Source organism: Pseudorasbora parva, chromosome 19, assembly GCF_024679245.1.
Source record: "Pseudorasbora parva isolate DD20220531a chromosome 19, ASM2467924v1, whole genome shotgun sequence".
Classification (NCBI taxonomy): Eukaryota; Metazoa; Chordata; class Actinopteri; order Cypriniformes; family Gobionidae; genus Pseudorasbora; species Pseudorasbora parva.
In genome coordinates, this window is record NC_090190.1 from 40,270,520 (window position 1) to 40,288,835 (window position 18,316).

General features: G+C 40.7%; 1 protein-coding gene across 1 annotated transcript; it reads left to right on the top strand.

The window, feature by feature from the left end:
• The first annotated feature begins 1,597 nt into the window (after positions 1-1,597).
• On the top strand, positions 1,598-17,040 carry mturn (maturin, neural progenitor differentiation regulator homolog (Xenopus)). Its single transcript, XM_067426056.1, has 3 exons — positions 1,598-2,084; positions 12,559-12,681; positions 13,684-17,040. The coding sequence occupies exons 1-3, from the start codon at positions 1,914-1,916 to the stop codon at positions 13,789-13,791; spliced, it is 402 nt and encodes a 133-aa protein (XP_067282157.1). The 5' UTR covers positions 1,598-1,913; the 3' UTR covers positions 13,792-17,040.
• The last annotated feature ends 1,276 nt before the right edge of the window (positions 17,041-18,316 follow it).

The window sequence follows — 18,316 nt, forward strand, 5'->3', positions numbered from 1 at the left end:
TTCTGACAGCTTTCTATCAGAACCAGCATTAACTTCTGGAGCAGTCTGAGCTCCAGTAGCTCGTCTGTTTGATCGGACCACACGGGCCAGCCTTCGCTCCCCACGTGCATCAATGAGCCTTGGCCGCCCATGACCCTGTGGCCGGTTCTCCACTGTTCCTTCCTTGGAGCACTTTTGATAGATACTGACCACTGCAGACCGGGAACAGCCCACAAGAGCTGCAGTTTTGGAGATGCTCTGACCCAGTCGTCTAGCCGTCACAATTTGGCCCTTGTCAAACTCGCTCAAATCCTTACACTTGCCCATTTTTCCTGCTTCTAACACGTCAACTTAGAGGATTTTTTTTCCACTTGCTGCCTAATATATCCCACCCACTAACAGGAGCCGTGATGAAGAGATCATCAGTGTTATTCACTTCATCTAATGTTATGCCTGATCGGTGTATTTAGAAAATATTACACCTATTTTAGTAGTATTAGAGATTCTTGAATTGTTTTAACTGCAATACAATGCGGCAACTCCCCAAACGCACACCCTGACCCTTTTCTTGCACACAGAACCCAACAGGAAACACCTTTGCGGTGGTTTCGCTAGGATCAGATTTTAGACTTTACAACTGTACTTTGTACAATGTACTTCTCACATTAAAGCAATATACACATTTGATTATCGCGTCGCCATTTTCACAACCTCTGCCTACCACTGACGAGAAAGATATGTTGCGTCCTTCATCAGCAGATGCTTCTTCATTAGCTATTTTACGTCACATGATTTAAATTTATTCCTATAGGCTAATTATATCGATTTAGATAATTTATAATTTTTAGGGAGGTATTGTAGATCACCTATACCTTTTAAATACAGAGTTATATTCCTTTGCAATTACAGAGCATTCATCTGTAAGCATGACGACGGTGAAACTGTGTTGCAAAGTCACGCTTAATTCATGATTCACGAAACCTTCTTAAGAATAAAATTCTTCTTAACTGCTATATTTAGCATTATTTTCGAGAAAGAAAAAAGGGTAAGAATATTTTGTATTCACCAAAACATTGCATGAATGTTGTTTTTTCTTAAGCTTGTTTTTAATACAAAACTTAAGAACAATTTAAATCTCTGAAAATAATGTTGTTAAAAATCATCGTAAATGTATAATTGTTAAGATTAAAATGTTCGTGAATCTATCTGACCCCTGTTCGCCCACTGCTCTAAACACTGGAATGGCGCCCTCTAGTGGAACATAATCCATACAACAGTACAGTGCCATTTAAAAATAGATTTTGGGTGTTTTCAGTGTTTAAAATATAACCACACACACACACACACACACACGCACACACAGACACAATCCCATGCATAAATAGTTGAAAAATATATAATATAAATTTATTTAAATGCTTACGCCTAAATTATTTAAATTCCTAAAAATGTAAACACATTTAAATTGCGAATACATTTCTTTACAAAAGACGTCAGCACATGTCAGCATATACTTGAAATGTTGTTGTCGATTTTGTTAATTCTATTTGATATTTACTACATAGCATCAAACTGACATGTTTATATATAAATACTGACATTTATATAGGCATTTAGTTTGAACAGTTGCGAAAACGGGCGTCTCTTTAGAGATGGTTCCTTATGCAGTTGATGACGAGGGGCGCATGTGTTGTCATGTGACGTCATCCTGCTAGAGGACAGGCGTTGTTCTCCGCACACGGGAGGGCTGAACCGGGTCCGGTCCTTTAGGTCCAGTTCGGGAAGACTCGAGTAGCCTACAGGCCGATATGAGACAGTGAGACCACAGCGAACCAGAATCATCTCTAATCACCATGACGACGCAGCGTTAGTGCTCAGCATCCGCAGCATCAGCATCACCCCGCGGCTCAGGTGCGCCGCATCCGTGAGGCAGGATGGAGTTCAAAGAGCTGGTGGACACCGCCGAGAAATGGTGCTCCGGGAACCCCTTCGACCTGATCTTCGCCGAGGATGTGGACGAGAGGCGGCTGGACTTCTACGCCGAGCCCGGGATCTCGTTTTACGTGCTCTGCCCGGACAATCTCACGGGAGGAACCGACAATTTTGTAAGTATGACATAATCGAGTAATGTCCTCGGGGGGAGGGGGAGCTGTGCGCGCGCGTGTGTGTGTGATTACTGCTGTGGTCTCTCGTCTCAATTATAAAAAGTATCATGGTTTTTGGACATGCTACTATGGTATTAGCATGTCTATTAAACACAGGCCTATTTATTACTGGAGTATGAAGATTATTCAGTAACGTGTTGTATATTGTATCGCTCGCCTCTAATAGCTCGCCCACTTTTTATTTTGTGCATGTGTTTTAAGGCCTTTGTCTTAAAGCCAATGAAATGATGTCACTGTTTTTTGACTGCAGTATTTTCTCAATACGTGCTTGGCTTGATTTTGGATGCTGTAGTGTTGTAGGATGCATCTGCCAACAAGTTTATTTTTATAAGTGTAATATGCAGTGTATAGACTGATGTATGTGTTCTGGTCAGACGGACATTGCTTCAGCTCCATTTCAGAGCCATGATGAGGTGTGTGTTAATGTGTTTTATCAGCACAAAGGTCTAAAGCTGCACAGTAACTCTCATTGATGGATAAATGGTGCAGATATTCTCTGTAATTTTGGTGTTGTGATGTAGCAGCGTTTGCATTAATGCTCCCCTGCCTCGCACATGTCTGTCAGATGCATGTTTGCTTTCTGTTCGTGCATCTGTTGGAAAGGAAGCACAACAGTTTACTGTAGTTTCCCTGACACCACACCACATGACCAGACCGCATCACCCTGCAGTCCCAGAGCTCACTAAAATATCAGCGCTTGCAGCAGCAGGACAGGGCTCGAATTACTCAAACTGATCAATACCACGTCCAGCAGGGTCACTGAACGAGAGAGAGAGAGAGAGAGAGAGCGAGAGAGAGAGAGAGAGAGAGAGAGAGAGAGAGAGAGAGAGAGAGAGAGAGCGAGAGAGAGAGAGAGCGAGAGAGAGAGAGAGAGAGAGCGAGAGAGAGAGAGAGAGAGAGCGAGAGAGAGAGAGAGAGAGAGATTTTACTTTATTAATAAATAAAAAATACAGTAGAGCCAAAAGTCTAACACCGCACTGTAAAAAAAAAAAGCCTGAAATTTACAGGATTAAAGAGTATTAGTTTACAATAAATTACTGTAGTCAGAAATTTACTGTGAAATCAATGCATGCTGGGCCATTTCCTTTACAAACGACTGTGAATCAGCAGCAGAATGAACTCACTGCTCTTGTTTTACTGTGATTTCACATTATAATATTGTCTTAAATCATGCCACTGTAATAAAAGTATTCTTTACTGTAATTGTTTTGAAGTCACCATTATGGTGATCAGTGTTTCATTCGCTTGGGCTCCTGGTCCGTGTCAAATTTCTGGTCTAGCCAAATCAGAAATGCGACAAAATAAAAAATAAAATAAAAACATTTGTTAAAATGATGCTTAGCATGAATATGAAGATTTTGTTTTAGTATTATTTAAGCATGAAGAATTACCGATATCTTATTTCAAATGTATAACCGTTTGGAGATGGATCTTTGAAAATAGTTAAACAACTGTTGAGATGAAATCGTCTTATAACCATCGCCTGATGCACAGACATCACAATAATGACACTCGATAAATAATAAAAACAAGACAAAATAAACCAACAATGTAAACTGCTAAAAGTGAAGCTAAATCAGTTCAGCAACACAGATAAAACCAACAAGAATCAAGAAACTCCACAGCGTAATCCATCCAACGCCACGAACTGCATGCTGGGTACCGTCAACACATGCACTGTAGAAATACAGAATGATGTTGTTTGTTTACAGTAAATTGTGTTTTTTAATACTGTAAACTCACAGTAAAAACTGTTTTTTATGCAGTTAGTCCTACTGTGAATTTACTGTGAAAGCAATTATAAACCTGGAATATACTGTCATTTCACACTAAGGGTGCGTTCACACTTGTCATGTTTGGTTGGATTAAAACGAACCCCGGTGCGATTGCTCGGTTAGTACAGTTCATTTGAACATATGTGAACGCTGCCATCTGAACCCTGGTGCGCACCAAACAAGCGGACCGAGACCGCTAAAGAGACGGGTCTCGGTCCGCTTCCAAACGAACTCTGGTGCGGTTCGATTGATATATGAACGCAACACGGACCAAAGACATGTAAACGGACCAAAAACAGGATGTGATGTCACAAGATGCGACGCATAGTCAGCTGATTTGACGACGCGGAAAGATCGATGTATCCAAAATGACTAAAGTTAACGTTAGAGGGCAAACGTGGAGCAACAAGGAAGTGCCTCATCAATATTTGGTCCGACGAGCATGTTTAGAAAATGCTAGAAAAAACACACAAAAAGCACACCTGGTTCTTCTCATCAAAGGACCTGATCCGGTACAGACGACAGAACGGCCGCCTCTTTTCTGCACAACGGAGGAAATCCTGCTGCTGTTTTGAATGTTTTGAACATTTTATGAGCTCTTCATGAGTTCTCAGCGGGGAAAAATAATGCCATATGTACACGCATAAAATGATGGCGTGTAATCCAGCACACTGCATTGTTTTGAATGCTCGGTAAGCAGCTCCGACATCATATGAGCCGACCAATCAGGTTGTGAGCGTCTCCCTGTGCCTTTGGTTCGATAACTTTAGGTTCGCTGTTAAAAATGTCCGTGTGAACGTTATGCGGATCAGGACTATATGTTTTGTTTTTGTTTTTCGGTCCGGACCAAACGAACCAAACTAACCGAACTACAAGTGTGAACGCACCCTAAAATGTTTAGCAGTGCACATTGAATATTTTTAGGATTGTTGTCAATTTAAACAGGCATAAATAGCCCCCCCCCCCTTTTTTTTTTTTTAAGAAGAAGAAGAATGAAACATGATGTAAAATCAGATATTGTGCAAATCATAATGAAAATAATAATGAATAATGAAATGAAATAAGTACATTAGTGCAAGCAATTTTTTGGTTTAACTTTTCCCTATTCATATATAATAAAATACTAAAGGATGCAAAAAGAAGCATTTGTGCCAGTGGTCTCAGAGTTCTTGACGCCGCTATATTAAAGTGCTGAGCAGGTGACTGATAACGGTAACCAGTTTCCAAATAGCTGAATAGACATTGTTTGAGCAAGCTTGCATTTATTGGTACTGTAACTCTTAGGATTACAAAATTAAGCAGTAACTTACAATAGGGATTCATTTTTTATCATTCGTTTACAACATCAGTTAGCATGAACAGTTTTAAATGAAAAATACTTTTCAAGCATTGATTAATATAAGTTGGTGTTAATTTCAACATTTACTAATACATGCAGGTATTTTTAATAAATACTGTAACAAATATATTGCACATTATTAGTTAATGTATTAAAAGGTTAGTTCACCCAAAAGTGAAAATTACCCCATGATTTACTCATCCTCAAGTCATCCTGTATATGACATTCTGCTTTCAGACGAATACAATCAGAGTTATATTAAAAAATATCCTGGCTCTTCCCAGATTTATAATGACATTGAATGGTACATGATATTTTGAAGCCTAATCCATCACAAAAGTGCTCCATACGACTCCAAGGGGGTTAATAAAGGCCTTCTAAAGCATTTTTGTTAGAAATATCTATATTTATAACTTTATGGGCAATAATCACTGGCTTCAGGAACTGCTGTGAGTCTAGTCCCGACGTATGATGTTTTGATGAATGTGGAAGCCGGGGGATAGAGCAAAACAAAACACGCTCAAGAATTAAAAGTCTAAAACTTCATTGGTTTAAGAGAAATGTGGGAGGAGCTTGAGTTTGTTGTTTGAACCACCTGAGTTTACGCTGCGCCTACATCCTACATCATGTGTCGGGTCAGAGGTCACTCTTCCTCCAGAACTCGACTCGAGTACGGCTGTTACCGGAAGCCAGTGATTTGTTTTTATAAAGCTATAAATATGTAGCCTGACGTGGTCATCCTCAGCTCTAGTCAGAATATGAGTCTGATGCTCCATTGGGCTGTGATTATGGGGCGTGTTTCAACCCAACCAGGAAAGACTTTAATTGGACAGACCTACAACCAATCAGAGCAATGAAGCGACACATTGTCCGCGGGTTGAAGCGACTATTATGTGATATATAGATCCATGAGTGCGAATTTTAGCAGGCAATCTTGCCAAAATAACACATTTTACCCCCAAACACCATTTTTTTCCGGAGAACCCCCCGAGAAGCTATTGTTTAGGGCTTGTAGTTGGCGGATGTTGTTGTAAAAACTTGGCAACCCTGTCTGCACACGCGCTGGAATAAACGATCTTTGCCGGTGTTGTAAAAAAAATAAAAGAATGTATTAATACACAGAGTACTTAGCCAACATGATCATCATTTCTGAGAAAAATAGTGAAGGTGATGCAGATACAAACAAGCTCTCCATTTAGGATTAGAACAAATATAACCCAAGCCCCTTTGATGACGAGATGATTACAGTTCTGTTGATCATCTGTCCGTCATTGGCTAAAGCCCGTCCTGATGATTTCATTGGTCAGTTTCTGTTCAGGCATAATTACTCCTCTATGGAGCGAGGCCAGACCGAATTGCCCTACCCTAAAAAAATTGTGGGCGGGGCTGAGTTCGGCTGGCATCCAGGCTAATAAATATGGGTATTTTTACCTGCACAAACACATGTCTTCATTCAGAAGGCCTTTATTAACTCCCCAGAGCGGTGTGGAGCAGTTATATGATAGATAGATGCACTTGTATGGACCTCAAAAAAGAACTTCCCATTCACTTCCATTATAAAGCTGGGAAGAGCCAGGATATTTAGCCCATTGGAATTGCTCTGTTAATTTGTATCATAACTCTGACTGTGTTTGGCTGTGTCTGACTGTGTTTGAAGAAATTCATATACACCTAGGATGGCTTGAAGGTGAGTAAATTATCGGATAATTATAATTTTGGGGTGAACTAACCCTTTAACCTTATTGTATAGTGTTGCCCATTCGGTTTAGCTAGCGTGGTGAGCTTTTTACAGTTTTCCTCTATATTCCTGCGAGCTTTGGACAGATGCATAAATAATGTCTGAAAGTTTTCTATCCATTGCTTCACCCGTTTCCACATAACACACTCTGAGCTGAGATCTCTGGAGAAAGTGTGTAGAGTTTGTTCTCCATGGGTTGACGGTCTCTGCTGAAACAAGAGTTGCCAATATTAATATTAATAGCTATTAACCAGTAGTTGAGCATTAGAATTTTTGTTTTACTTTTTTTTAATTTGTATTTATTTTGCAAGTAGATGATACCCTCAAAGTGACATGGACTAACGGCTACAAAACTCCAGTTTTGATTTGATGAGATTGGAAATCTTCCTGGAATGGGAGCTCAGAGAGAGAGAGACTGACGATGTGCTGTTGTGTCATGTCCTTGTTCTCAAAGCGGCCCAACTCCAGTGCATTTTAGAGAGCATTAGAGCAGCACACATTCACTAACACTGTCCTTATATCATTTTGCATTAAGAAGTGTACAGGACTTAATACAACAGACATTGATCTATGTTAGTTATACAGCACAAACTTCAGCGTTTACTGTTATTGCCGTCTCGGATACTCTGAATGCATCAGTGAACAGAAATGTATTGTACACCTTCAGGTTTCACACAGCTGAACACACTGACACAGTAAATCTTTAGTTTTAGAGATCTGTGGACTATTGTATTGTATTCAAATCCGATTATATTTCCTCATTAAACATTTTTCTCAAATGCCGTTTGGGAGGAGAAGATTATTTGGGCCATCTACTGAAAAACGGTCCCTCTCGCTCGGATAAATATAACGGGACAAAGAGTTTTACTGTCCCAGATTCTCTCCAGGAAGCTCAACTTTGACTTCAGAGAAGTCCTTTTATCCATATTGTGAATGTTCCCTTTTTATAAATCCAGGAATAAATATACAAGGGAGTTTGTGTTAATAAAAAATATTTTTAGAGAGAGAGATCGGTGGTGATCTAATCGTACAAACTCTCCATGCAAATTATTTCTAGATGTGTAAAGGTTTGTCATGAACGTGTGTCACGGCCGGGATACAGAGAGACACGATGAGAGATCCAAGTGCAGGTATGTCATTTATTTAGGGTAATTCTAAATAAGAGAAAACAGTTCATGCAGGGGTCAAAACCAAAACATCAATCCAGAACATAAACTTGACAAGGACACAAAGCGAGAACAAGACTAGAGACGGACGTGAATATCAACAAGGACTCCGTGCCACATACTAAGACAGACTGGTATAAATACAAACGGAGAGACAAACGCTAATGAGGAATAAACGGAGTGCAATAATTACTGACCAGGGACAGCTGAGAGCAATGATTAGACAGAGAACATGGGAAATGTAGTTTATGAAGTGACAGACATCATAGGGAAGGAGGACATCTAGTGGATACCCAGGGAACACAACCCAGACACTGTGACAATACCCCCTTACTACGGAGCAGCTACCAGATGCTCCAAGACAAGACTAACAAAACAAGACCAGGAGGGAGGTGGACAGGTGGAGGCTCAGGGGGAGGGACGGAGGGCCAGGTAAAAAAAAAAAAAAAAAAAACATGTAAATGGGGAACAGAGAACTAAAGAGCAGACACAAAACAGGGAGACCAGGAGGGAGGTGGACCGGAGGAGGATCAGGGGAAGAGACGGCGGGCCAGACTCACAGAGGGGAACAGGGACAGGGAGAAAAAAAAATAAAAAAAAAATAAAACAAGACAACAGAAGATCAAGGTGGATCAGGGCGTTCGGGAACCCAGGATAGTGCTGACTGGGCAGGACCCCAGGGTGGAGCAGAAGACCACCACAACCGTGTGGTCGAAACCGGAGCCCACCAGGGCGGCGCCGAAGACCACCACAGTAGGATCGGACTGGCAGGAGAGCAAGTCTGGTTGGGCAAGTCTGAAACAAAGAACGTGAACAAGTTAAGGGTAGCCTCCATGGCCACGATAGGATCAGTCTGGCGCTCAGAGAGTTCGACTGAGACGTGACGAGGCTCTGGAAGTTCCGCAGAGGCGAGGAAAGACTCTGGTAGATCAGCTGAGACGTGACGAGGCTCTGGAAGTTCTGCAGAGGCGAGGAAAGACTCTGGTAGATCAGCCGTGACGTGACGAAGCTCTGGAAGTTCCGCAGAGGCGGGGAAAGAATCTGGTAGATCAGCAGAGACGTGACGAGGCTCTGGAAGTTCCACAGAGGCGGGGAAAGAATCTGGTAGATCAGCCGAGACGTGACAAGGCTCTGGAAGTTCCACAGAGGCGTGGAGAGACTTCGGTAATCCAGCTGAGATGAGGAGAGGCTCCAGTAGTTCAGCAGAGACATGAAGAGTCTCTGGTACGCCCATGGTTTTTAGACTGGATTCCAGAAGATCCCCACTGACTTGACTTGGCTCAGGAAGGTCCTCGGTGACTAGCCCCGACTCTGGAGGGTCAACGGTGACTAGCCCCGACTCTGGAGGGTCAACGGTGACTAGCCCCGACTCTGGAGGGTCAACGGTGACTAGCCCCGACTCTGGAGGGTCAACGGTGACTAGCCCCGACTCTGGAGGGTCAACGGTGACTAGCCCCGACTCTGGAGGGTCAACGGTGACTAGCCCCGACTCTGGAGGGTCAACGGTGACTAGCCCCGACTCTGGAGGGTCAACGGTGACTAGCCCCGACTCTGGAGGGTCAACGGTGACTAGCCCCGACTCTGGAGGGTCAACGGTGACTAGCCCCGACTCTGGAGGGTCAACGGTGACTAGCCCCGACTCTGGAGGGTCAACGGGAACCTGACTCAACTCTGGAAGGTCAGCTGTGGCTGTCATCCTGTGCAGAGGTACTGGGCAAGCAGCCATCTTGGGCCATGACTCTAGACAGACAGCCATCTTGGGCCATGGCTCTGGACCGGTGGCCATCTCTGGCATTGACACTGGGTTAGACGCCATCTTGTGCTGTGATGCTGGACTGGCCTCCATCTTGCATCTTAACGCTGAGCTGGCGGCCATCTTGTGCAGTGGTACTGGGCTGGTGGCCATCTTGGGCCATGACTCTGGATGGGCGGCCATCTTAGGCCGTGGCTCTGGGCCGGTGGCCATCTTGGGCATTGGCGCGGAGTTAGTGGCCATCTTGTACTGTGGTGCTGGGCTGGCGACCACCTTGTGCTGTGGCGCTGGGCTGGCAGCCATCTTGGGCTGTGGCGCTGGATCAGCAACCGTGACATGAACACTCCTGGAAATCTCTAGGATCTTGTTCAGCATGGAGAAGTAATCCAAAAATGTCTCAGCAGCCATCTTGGGCAGTGGCGCTGGGCTGGCGGCCATCTTGCCTCGTGGCATGTGGCTGGCGAACACCTTGTGCTGTAGCGCTGGGGGGGTGTCCATCTTGCCTCGTGGCGCTGGCCTTGCGGCCATCTTGGGCAGTGGCGCCACCATGGCGGACGTGCGCTTCTCCCCTCTCCGTCCACCATGGTGAGACAGTGACTCTGATCCCTCCTCTACAAGCCCCGGATCGAAGGGAGGCCATTGTTGAGAGCGGTACTGAGCCTCCTCTCGACTACTCCCTCCTCGACGACCTCCCCTGGTTCCCCGGAAAACCACCAGGCGGGTTCCCTCAAAACTTCTCCTATCCCACTCGGTGGCTGGGGAGGAAACATGAACAGACATACCGCTAGATCTCAGAGATGACGGAGTCCTTCTGTCACGGCCGGGATACAGAGAGACACGATGAGAGATCCAAGTGCAGGTATGTCATTTATTTAGGGTAATTCTAAATAAGAGAAAACAGTTCATGCAGGGGTCAAAACCAAAACATCAATCCAGAACATAAACTTGACAAGGACACAAAGCGAGAACAAGACTAGAGACGGACGTGAATATCAACAAGGACTCCGTGCCACATACTAAGACAGACTGGTATAAATACAAACGGAGAGACAAACGCTAATGAGGAATAAACGGAGTGCAATAATTACTGACCAGGGACAGCTGAGAGCAATGATTAGACAGAGAACATGGGAAATGTAGTTTATGAAGTGACAGACATCATAGGGAAGGAGGACATCTAGTGGATACCCAGGGAACACAACCCAGACACTGTGACAACGTGTGAAACACTGGGATTTGCAACTTAGTGGAGATCCATTTCGCATTTCAAAAAGTTAAGGAGAAAAAAAAGAAATTTCTTTCCAGTTGAAAATATGTAAGATTTTAATAATTCAGTGCTTTCCCTACACAAGTTACTTTAACCCAAAACACAACAGTTTCTTCATAATATTGTTTGTCAACTCTGTTACACACATCTTGCTAACATTTTAAAACTTTGCAGCTGTGGTAAAACTTTGACATTTTAAAACTTTTTAGCTAAAAACTCCTCTTGCTGGTATAAATGCTAAGAGCACTAATGAAATGTGTGTGATCAGTGAGGAATTCTGCTTTCCTTTTAATATTGTGGTAACAATTTTGACATTTTACAAAATAACTCTTGTGAGAACTCTTTAAGCTTTCAGTGCGTCAGATCTTATCAGTGAGGGACAGGGGCGTGGAACTGGGGGGATAAAGGGTACTGAGTAACCAGGGCCCAAGGCAGGGAAGTCCGTTTTCTATACATACACATACATGGTACGGGGGCCCAGCAAGATGGTTTGTACCCAGGGCCCAAAATTTGGTGCTACGCCCCTGGTGAGGGAACATGACAACATTTCCTGCATTTGACTTAGTTGTGAGAGATAATTTAAAGGCAATGTATGGTACAGTATAATTGGCACAATATTATACATTGACTATATAGGACAACAAGAAATCATGATTTTCAATTATATAAGACACTTTTTACAGAAAATATTATATTGGTATAGCCTGTAACATATTGTGATCCATGACAATTAGTAACTAATTATTAAAATGAATAAAAATATAACCATTTAAAAAAGCGGACAAAAATAATGATTTTGGACACCAAATATACCTGCAATTATAGAATCACCCTTATATTTATTATTTATATTAATATAAATATATTAATTATTACTATTATATATATATATATATATATATATATATATATATATATATATATATATATATATATATATATATATATATATATATATATATATATATATATATATATATATATATATTCCCTGGAAACCCATGAACATAAAGAAATTAAGCAGTATTTAAATAAGGTTGAATAAATATTTACAAACACACAATTAAATATAATTTAAAAAAAAAATATATATATATACAAAAATGTGATCTGTTTCAACTATAAATCTAAACCTTTAAAGACAAGGCTTAAGGTAGTCCTGGACTAAAATTCATGTTTAAGCTGTTTTAGCATAAAACATATCTTAAAATATGTTAGTGCCATTGTTTTGTCTCAAGATGCACATCATCAGTGCATAAGATACATTTATAATCGACTTTATAAAAGCTGGCCTAATCCTGGCTTTCATCTAAGCCCTGTCTGTGAAACCAGGCCTAGATGTTAAATGTTGAATGTGTGTGTGTGTGTGTTTTCAGCACGTGTGGAGTGAGAGCGAGGACTGTCTACCGTTCCTGCAGCTGGCCCAGGACTACATCTCCTCCTGCGGGAAGAAAACACTGCTGGAGGTGCTGGACAAAGTCTTCAGATCCTTCAGGCCTGTAAGTCTCTCTTACGCTTCATCAGGAATAATTAACACAATAAACTATTATTTATTATTTATTTATTTACAGGGACAGTGCATATTAATAAACATTTCTGTCAATATGCCAGAGTTAGCCAAAGGGCTATTTTTCACCTGTAGTCCCTAAAGGGATACTTCACCGCTTTCATATTAAACTGTTATTCCCTTAACTAAACGAGTTGACACACACCTCTCTCGTCTCAGTGTGTGCTCTTAATCTCTCTGACGCGCGGTGACGATCAGATAGCATTTAGCTTAGCCCACTAAGCCCAGTTCATTCACTATGGTACCAAACAGAGATCAAGTTAGGAGCGACCAAACACCTCCACGTTTTCCAGATTTAAATACAGTTACACCAATAGTTGAACGATCAAGTATGGCGACAAAATAAAACGTGGCGCTTTTCTAAGCGGATTAAAAAGGAGAACTATAATGTATGGCGGAAAAGCACTTCTGAGAGTACTTCGGCTCGGCGCAGTAAAAAGTCCCGGCTGAAACATCTTCCCTCACATCTCCCTATTGACAGAAATGAGAGAGGGAAGATGTTTCAGGCGTGACTTTTTACTGCGCCGAGCCGAAGTACTCTCAGAAGTGCTATTCCGCCATACATTATAGTTAATAATAGTAATAATAAAAGGCATCCCAGAGAACGATCTACTCGGTAACCATCTGTTAATTACCCCTAGGGTCATTTCTCACCGGAGTTGTCCTTTAACAGGTTCTGTAAATGGTAACGGTCCTATATAGCACTTCAGACATCCCAAAGAACTGGTGAAGAACCGTTGAATCACCAAGATTTGGTCCTATACAGCACTTAAAGTGGTTCCCCTATGATTACAAGCCTAAGAGACACTTTTAGTACTATATAGCACCGTTTTTTTAGAGTGTATGTAGCGGCGATATAACCTTTTCGAGTGTATTATGTCCTGTTCTGGTTTGATTCTCTTCCGTTTGGAATGATTTTGACACTGTCCTGCAGCTCCTGGGTCTTCCAGATATCGATGATGACACATTCGATCAGTATCATGCAGATGTGGAGGAGGAACCAGAGCCAGACCACCAGCAGATGGGCGTGAGCCAGCAATAATGGCCAGCTGTGAGGCTCGGCGCTGGGCCACCGTCTCTGCATCAAGCCCTGCTCTCTTAACCTTACTCTCCTTACACACACACACACTGCACCATTACACCCTTTAATATTTGGACAGCTTTTCCTGCACCCTGATTTTAACTCAAATGATCATGTTATTTTGATCAAATGATGTCCATATTTGCCATGTCATGATAACTCTCATCATATTCAAGCAAGGATAAAACTCATTCCCAGCTCTCATATTTTATATTTCTCTCCCTAAACCATCATGTGACTGGAGGGGACATCATAAGGTAGCAAATATGTTGAGAATGGAATACTGCTGCACTATTGTCACATGATTACGTTGCATGTTTAGCGATTGGCTTTTTCAAAAATAAGGATATTTTGAATCCAGTGTGGTAAAATCATCTTAGTTCTTAAAAAAAATCGATTTATTTATCAGATTGCAAATAGAAGGTAAATGCATTGCATTATGTGAAACAGTCCATAGCGTAAATACCGCACATTTTGATAAATGTTGTGTATCACTGGGATAATCCAATGCAACACATAAAATTAACATGCAAAATGGCAACAATTGTACTTTTGCTCAAGTTGAGTAACTAACGATGACATCACAGACAAAAACAACTATTTTTTTTATTTTGGCAGGGACTAATGTGCACCAGTACATCCATCACAATAAGACCAGGAACATGTAATACGAAAGGGTCAATTTTGATTTCACGTTTGCTGTGGAGAATCTAGATGTCGACTGTGGATTTATTGTACCCTTTAACCCTGGGTCCTTTCTGTGGGATTGTGCTTGTATCGAAATGTGCTTAAAATCACTCCAAAATATCTGCTAAATGACAAATAACCAAAGCTGATTGTAAGCGGATACAAAGTATCTGTTGTTAAAGGGACAGTCCACCCAAAAATTAAAATGTTGTCTTCATTTACTCAATCTCATGTTGTTTCAAACAGTTGACGCCACCTATTGACTTCCATAGTAGGAAAAAAAAATACTATGGAAGCCATCAACACATCTTACCAACATATCTTCTTTTGTGCTCAACAGAAGAAAGAAACTCATTCAGGTTTGGAACAACATGAGAGTGACAAAATGTTTATTTTTGGGTGAACTATCCCTTTAAGGATCAAATTAAACATGATCAGAAGTCTGATCATCACTGAGGATGGGTGACATTTTTAACAATCCCCTAATGTTTTAATCCTCTCTTTGCCTTGACTGTCTTTTGATTGTATTAATTATTAACATATTGTATTTAGTCCTCTGAGTTAAGAGCGCTCACCTCAGAGCTTAACCAGAGAAAGGTCAAACTGTGGATCTTTCACACTCTTAAAATAAATGTTCTTCTGATTTCTCTTCTTATCTAGAACCTTTGTTGCGGCCGTGTAGGGTTCTTGAGTTGATGTACTTCTTCAAAACGTTGATTAGGCCAATTATGAAATTCTTCAAATCATCAGAACTTTCCGGAATGTTAAAGATCTAGAGAATGAAGAGTTCTTTCCGGAATGTTAAAGATCTAGAGAATGAAGAGTTCTTTCCGGAATGTTAAAGATCTAGAGAATGAAGAGTTCTTTCCGGAATTTCAAAGATCTTCTAGAGAATGAAGAGTTCTTTCCCGAATTTCAAAGATCTTCTAGAGAATGAAGAGTTCTTTGCGGAATGTTAAAGATCTAGAGAATGAAGAGTTTTTTCCGGAATGTTAAAGATCTTCTAGAGAATGAAGAGTTATTTGCGGAATGTTAAAGATCTAGAGAATGAAGAGTTTTTTCCGGAACGTTAAAGATCTTCTAGAGAATGAAAAGTTTTTTCCGGAATGTCAAAGATCTTCTAGAGAATAAAGAGTTCTTTCCGGAATGTTAAAGATCTAGAGAATGAAGAGTTCTTTCCGGAATGTTAAAGATCTAGAGAATGAAGAGTTCTTTCCGGAATGGTAAAGATCTAGAGAATGAAGAGTTCTTTCCGGAATGGTAAAGATCTAGAGAATGAAGAGTTCTTTCCGGAATGGTAAAGATCTAGAGAATGAAGAGTTCTTTCCGGAATGTTAAAGATCTAGAGAATCAAGAGTTTTTTCCGGAACGTTAGAGATCTAGAGAATGAGAACTCTTCATTAACTCTTCTAATGAAGAGTTCTTTCCGGAATGTTTAAGATCTTCTAGAGAATGAAAAGTTTTTTCCGGAATGTTAAAGATCTAGAGAATAAAGAGTTCTTTCCGGAATGTTAAAGATCTAGATAATGAAGAGTTCTTTCCGGAATGTTAAAGATCTTCTAGAGAATGAAAAGTTTTTTCCGGAATGTTAAAGATCTAGAGAATAAAGAGTTTTTTCTGGAATGTTAAAGATCTAGAGAATAAAGAGTTCTTTCCGGAATGTTAAAACTCTAGAGAATGAAGAGTTCTTTCCGGAATGTTCGTGTTAATCTAAACGGAACCTTTATTTTGAAGAGTGTATCAGCTGATTCATGTCACTGCGGTTGATGGTCATGTGACCTGACCTCATTTATCTCTCATATCTCATGATGATCGCGGCTGAAGGACTGCACAGGCCGTGTTTCTCCAGGACATACTGTACGTGAATGTGCTGATGCTAAACTTCCACCGTCTTCTGCTTCCATAGTGTCTTCCTGCACACGTCAAGCGTAGAGATGAAGTTACACCAACATTATACGGAGTGTGTTACTGAGATCAAAGCTGCTGTTTTTCTGACTGTCCTTATGTAGTTCTGTAACTGTTAAAGCTCTGTATCGGATTGTGATTTTTATTTCATTTTTTGTTTTGTTTGTCCCATAGTCTTCAGTGATAAACTTCTCAACTTTGCCACTTTTTGACTTAGCCTTATTTCTTTCAAATGTATTTGTTTGTTTAAACATATTTTATTTATGTAACAGCTAAAGCTCTGTACTGCATTCTTGTTTTCTTCATGTTATTTTAATTATTATTATTATTTATTAATATTTATCTATTGCTTACCCTTTTATTATATTTATTTATTTCCTCCTTTGTTTGTGTGTGTAAATCCAGTTGTGGATGATATTTCAGTCACCTTTATAACTAATAATTTAATTTCTAAGATTGTTCAAAATGTGGTAATTGGAAATATTGTCGTTGATTTAGATGAATATTGATCAGCCTGTTGTTTAGAGTCATTTAGAGTTAAACTGGAGTAAAACTTGTTTGGGTCAGCATGTACTGTAACCTAAAATTCAGCAATTAAATTTGAACCTTATGAGTGTATTCTGTAGTTCTTATCCCTGTGTTTTCATTATAATTTGAGGCATGTTTTTCCCACACACACAGATAAGCTGTAATCTTCTTCATCTGATCACATGACACTCTCTTGGACTTTGGTTGGATGAAAATTAGATGTTAAATATTCACATAAAACTTCTGACTTTTGAAAAAATTGTTACAACATATTTTTACATGGCTTGAACTCATCAAAATAATCAATATCAAGCAATTTTCAACTTTTTTATAAGTTATACTAAAGTTATACAACTCTTACAGTTAAAAAAAAAAATTAATCAGGACATGGACTGTGTTCGGGTTGCCTATCAATGACATCATACACTCTAAAAAATGCTGGGTTATTTTAACCCAATGTTGGGTCAAATATGGACTAACCCAGCAATTAGGTTGTTTTAACCCAGTGATTGGGTTGTTTTAACCCTGCGTTTGGGTTAAATATTTGCTTAAGACAACCCAATCGCTGTGTAAACCAACCCAATTGCTAGTTCAGTCCATATTTGACCCAACATTGGGTTGTTTTTTACCTAGAATTTTTTAGAGTGTACCCGCATTACTCTCGATTTCCGGTTTGAATTTGTAGAAACCATGAAAACACCACAGACTAATATATATTGTGTTTCATTAGACAGGTGAGCAACTGTTTGGATCATTCATGGACAGAAAACGAATCATTATACAGCTCAAGGACCTTATTTTAACGATCCAAGCACATGGTCTAAAGCACATGGCACAGGTGCACTTAGCTTAGCAGGTGTCTTGTTAAGTTTAAAGGAACTGTATGTAAGAAATGTATTTCATAAAATGGCCCTGATATGTCACTAGACATTAAGAAATCATGTTAATGTCAAATACTTCTATCACTGACAACAGTAGTCCGGCCACGATATTGTCATTTAAAAGTTGTTGTTGCAGCCCTCAACTGATGTTAATGATGTCATGTTGTGTTTTGGCCTGAAGCTCCGCCCTCCACCTATCGACCAAGTCAGAAGTGTTTCGGCATCCGGGTTGCCAGATCTGCTCTAGTTACCACAGCTGTAGATCTACAAACGCTCCTGCTGATCCTGCAGCCAATCTGGCAACCTCGAGTTAGGGGGAGGGGGAGAGGGGATACACCGCTCTACAGTCATCTGACAGTGATTCCAGCACCAGTTTTGGCCACAATCTTACACACACTTCCTTTAATGACTGGGAAAAGGGTTGCAGTCTAAAGGCCATGGTCTGTTTTGGGCATACAGTGCAATAAACCAATCAGAGTCTCAGT

Coding starts and splice junctions, on each gene's coding strand:
- mturn (XM_067426056.1), top strand. CDS start 1,914: ATGGAGTTCAAAGAGCTGGTGGACACCGCCGAGAAATGGTGCTCCGGG. Junction 2,085..12,558: donor CGGGAGGAACCGACAATTTT/GTAAGTATGACA, acceptor GTGTGTTTTCAG/CACGTGTGGAGTGAGAGCGA. Junction 12,682..13,683: donor TCTTCAGATCCTTCAGGCCT/GTAAGTCTCTCT, acceptor ACTGTCCTGCAG/CTCCTGGGTCTTCCAGATAT.